Raw genomic sequence first — 5,048 nt, 5'->3', positions numbered from 1 at the left:
TTACGAAGTGTGTTGCTCCATAAGTGTACAAATTAAAAGATCCTAGATCAGGTGTAGTTATAGGATGATTTCATATTTCTATTGTAAAGATATATATATATATTTCCCCAGTGACAATTCTCTCAACAGGGAAGAAGATAGTAATCATCCTAGGCAGTTGCAGCAAAATGAAAATTTTGACTACAGAAGACTCGGTAGTCGTTCCCACACAAGAAAAGGGGCTTCTGCTGGTGTGTCCACGTCTCATCCTCCAATGGATCCTGCTGATCATATACCTCTATCTCTTTCTCCAAGGACATTGAAACCACATTGCAGAGTTAATTATCATAGTTAAGGAATAAGATATCTGATAAACAGTCATGGACTCTGAAATATAATGATTGGTTATTCAGCCTATGCTGTATTTAGTAGTTTCATCTTGAAGTGAATCACAGTTTAGTACTTGACATTAATCATAAAATAAGCTGGGATCTCAAAGAAGGTCCTTGGATATTTCACTCACATGGAGTCATCAAACAACTGGAAACCAACTATTCATATTTGGCTGTTACAACATGGCTATAGCATAAGTATCTTAGTGCGTGGTTAGAAAAATTTGGAACCATTTCCAGACTAATGGTACTATTGTTCTAATAATTGGATGAAGTAGATCATAATATACAACAAAAACAGATCACTACTATAGGTCAGTTCTGGCTTCCCACAATCACAGGGTACCTGCTCAAAGCCTGAATCAACTGTTTGCATCCACATCTGGGTGCCATGTCACTGTATAGATGGTTAGAAATAAACTTCACATTGTTAGCCTTTATGACAGATACTCATTGAGATGCATACCATTCACAACAAAATACAAAACAGCTTGGTTGTAATGGTGCCAAAAACATATCCAGAGGACAAATGACGCATAGCAATATTTCATCTTGAAACCACATAAGATGTGTGTACTCATTTAAATAAATTATGGACTGGATCCATCTTCATTTTTTATGTAGCATCTTGAAGCATTGCCATGGTGGAAGTATGATATTAATTGTATTAGCAGTGATGAATATATGAACTTCTACATCCCGTGGAATGACACTGCTAATAATTTATAATACAGGGATAACATCCTATGACTCTTTGTGCTGCCATATGCTGGTGCTACTAGCCTTAACTTCAGCATAATGTATGACTAAGTCTGCCTCACCTATGCTAAACTTATTGACACATTCTTTGAAAGAAAATGGGAAAACCAAGTTGATAGAGTGGACTGCATGTTTGCCAGTTTTTGGTATCATTGGAAATGTGGGGTGCTTGTGAGAATAAGTGATTTCAACCACTAAATATGCTCTGGAAACAACTTTTTCAGAGAAATGGTAACACCATATTGGAGTGACATTTCATTAACTATAAACTTTATGATAAAACCACTTGGACCAAATGTTCACACATTGAATGACTTACATTTTGGATCACATAATGTTGTGTTCCTGATATGCATAAAAATGGACTGAGGGGTGATTGACTGTTTTGTAACAGCCATTTTTGCTCTGTCATAGTTTTAATATCTTTTAAATATTTTGTGGAATGTACATCTTTAAGGTTTGTATCTTATTACACATGGACTATTCTTCTATTTTTATATCACTGTTGTGTGATAAGTGGGTGGATAACTGGGTATAGATAATATACAACTTTAGTTATGTTGGTGTTAGGATGATTGGCTTTAATGCAATTATATCTTATTATTTTATTACAGCAAACATGTATGATTAAAATACTAGCCTAGATGTTCAACTATACACAGTTGGGCTATTGGGTAAGCTTTTATTAAAAAAATGAAAATGATATGTGTGCATTTAGAAATTGTTTGCATTCTTTAACATATATAAGGTCTAGTCCAGACTGAAGACAAACAAATGTAACAGTATTTACAGAACTGAGGAAAAAAAAAACAAAGACAGATGTACATTTCTCCAAACTTCATTTACTTATGGCTTTGCCAGTAAATGCATCATTAGGTACCAGATGATGCCTTTACTGCCAAAATCATGATCATTAATAAATGAAGTTTTTGTCTTTGTTATTTTTTTTTTCCTCAATTCTGTGATTATGGAGTTTCACCAAGTATGTAACAATATTTATTGTCACAACCAAAAATATTGTAAAGTAAATCAACACAATCATATTTTTTTAAACAACAAAACACTTTAATAAATTCTTAGTAAATCCTGTAGTAAATTGACAAACAATGACGTACAAGCATAATGAAAATTTTTTCATGTAGATAACTTACTACATGTAATAGGCTTCTGTACACAAGTTAGTAAATCCTTTCAGCCTTAAAATATGTTTTTTTTTATATATGAAATACATTTCTGTTTGTCCATATTCTGTAGAAATAATACATAATTTTTTGGTTAGTAGCTATAACATACTAAAACTTGGTATTTTACATGAATATTAATAGCTATGTACTGTTCAATGCTCTCTCTATATATAAACTTTTAAATAAAAAGTATTAATTCACTCAGTTTAGTTCCATGCAGAACTCACACCATTAGTTTTGTGGGCTAACCCAATTAATATTCATGTTATTACAATTCTTACATGTAAAAAAAATAGAAAATTGAAAAGAACTGCAAGTTTAATAGTTTTGTATTACTTTCATTAGATGTGTATTTCTTAATATTAAGTAATTTTTAAAATGTCAAGTAAAGTTTCAACAATTACCATGTTTGGAAATACTTGCAACAAAGTTAGCAACTGATGAATTATATTTTACGACACTAAAAATCTGTTAAGTTATACATAGTTTTCAGTATTTATATATTTCTATGTCAAAGGAACAAATAACATTTGTTTATTATTACTTAGTCACTGACTTATATGTAAGTCTAATTAATCACTGAAAAAGAAACCCTTTTAATAATTATACTGAACCATAAATTGCCACAACTATACATATCAGTGTATTCATTTGAAGTAGTATATAATTATGAGAAAGAGCAAAGAACTTTAAAAGGAACCCCTAGTTTTGTTTGAATCTTTCTATATTTTTCTTTGCACAATTAGCAGAGAAAATCATAACAAGAAAAATTAAAACTTCATCTTTGTGGCTTCATATAAAACTTGTATGATGTGTCATAGCATCAGGCCTATTGATCTAGAGCATCATGGCCATGGGAAAATCAGCACTATTCTCCATTGATATCAGACCTAGAAATATTAAGAAAAAAGTACAAAAAGTAACAGAGATGATATGAAAACACAAAGAAGTGTTTGGTCCAGCATTGGACCCAACTTTTGTTACAGTTTTGGACTAAAAACACCTAAGCTTTGTGATTGTTTTATCACAGTATATCTTAGGTCCAATATTTAACAACATTCCTCTACAAGTTATAACATCAGAAGTGTAATAAAAAAAAAGAGGTATGTTAAGCCCATGTGTTGAAGGCTTTGATGTCAGACAGGTGATAGATATCACCACATATAGTTTGTTATAATTAAATTAACAGGTGGTCACAAGATTTAGAATTACAGTAAACTGAATTACAACATAATGTTAGACATCTGACTATAAAATCAGAATTTTGTGACTACAATTATGAAATTAAATATGTAAATTAATAAAAATGTTTATAACTTTTTTGTATTCAACTAATAGTAATTGGTTATGAATATACTTTATTAAAATATTATAATTTTAATACAAGTTATGTGCTAACAAAGGGAATATGAGCATCATTTTGAACCTAATTAGAGGCCATAGTATTTAAGGGCCAGGCTTTCTTAAGTGTCTATTTTTCAACTGGAAAATGTTGAAAAAATCTCCTATAAGTATGATTTATACAGTTCTTTGAAACATAACTACTAAAAAACCTTGTGACAAAAACCTAGCATATTTTTCCACATTGATGAAGATGACTACTGTTTTAAATGTGTTCTCCTTTACCAGATTTTATTGTACCTAGAATAAAAAGGCAAAAAACAAATTGTAAAAAGGTTTCCCCTTCTGCTGCCTTTTTTTCTGTGACAATATTTCAGATGCCAACTTTGTTTATCATCCATTCTAAAAATACAAATATGAAACCCATCACCGAAATGCATACCACCTGTGTATATTATCAAAGACAGGTGTAGAAATTAATGTGATCTCCTTTACAATTCTCCAGTAAATCCAGCAATAGCAGGCTAATAAGAAGTTATTTTGTACTGCACTACTTCCACAGATCATAAAAGTAAGTTTTTATTATAATGTGGCATTATACTAAGAAGTGCAAAGCACATATAAGGAGTTGAATTAAAATGGTGATCTCCTTTACCCGTTCTGTAAAACTCCTTTACATGCCTCTCATCATGTCCCCTGTTATCTATTTTTATAAATAGACCCTTAATTATTTCTCACAGATTTAGCTTTGTAATTTATTGGTCATTTAAACCTAAAAGTTCCACCACTCACACCATTTGAATGTTAGTTATACAGTTAAAGAGATACACACCCGTTATGTAATCGCACTTTCAAAGACTTTTCTTGCAGGAAAATGAATTGATTCGTGACAAATACATTTCAGATCTACCCTATCCAAATCATCAGCACATAGTGGAAACTAAATATGGTGGAAAAAGCATTATACACTATATATATTCCTCATTGAAGTAAAGGTAAACACACATGACGGAGTTCATGCAATTACATGTTCAGTGATTTTTTATTGAAGAATGTAATTTACTCTTACCCTTTCAGTTATTGATAACAACAAATGTCTTGTCTGTTGTGTATAACGATTTAACAAAATGACATAATTTAAGTATCTACACTAGATATATGCATAAAGGAGATCGCATGTTTAAAAAACTAATTTTATTACAACCTCCAAATGGACACACCCAAAATATTTCTTGATACCCTGTGTTTGGGGTATGATCAAATCATATTATATACTTCCTGGATTAATTTTAGAATAATCTCTTTTTATTTACTCAAAAATTTGTAATTATTGCCTTGAAAATAAACAACCATAAAGGAGAACACATGATTACAGCGATATGTTATTGTTACG

General features: G+C 30.9%; 1 protein-coding gene across 1 annotated transcript in view; it reads right to left on the bottom strand.

Moving 5' to 3' along the window:
• Positions 1–2,195: 2,195 nt before the first annotated feature.
• The window catches only part of LOC106469027 (homogentisate 1,2-dioxygenase-like), a 39,080-nt gene continuing 36,227 nt past the window's right edge, over positions 2,196–5,048 (bottom strand). Inside the window, exon 11 of the mRNA XM_013929482.2 lies at positions 2,196–3,204. Coding sequence (XP_013784936.1) covers positions 3,183–3,204 — 22 coding nt within the window. The 3' untranslated portion in view covers positions 2,196–3,182. The remainder of the gene's footprint in view (positions 3,205–5,048) is intronic.

Source organism: Limulus polyphemus, unplaced genomic scaffold (assembly GCF_000517525.1).
Source record: "Limulus polyphemus unplaced genomic scaffold, Limulus_polyphemus-2.1.2 Scaffold3268, whole genome shotgun sequence".
Lineage (NCBI taxonomy): Eukaryota > Metazoa > Arthropoda > Merostomata > Xiphosura > Limulidae > Limulus > Limulus polyphemus.
The sequence above is the reverse complement of the archived record's forward strand: the minus strand, read 5'-3'. Positions and strand labels throughout refer to the sequence as shown.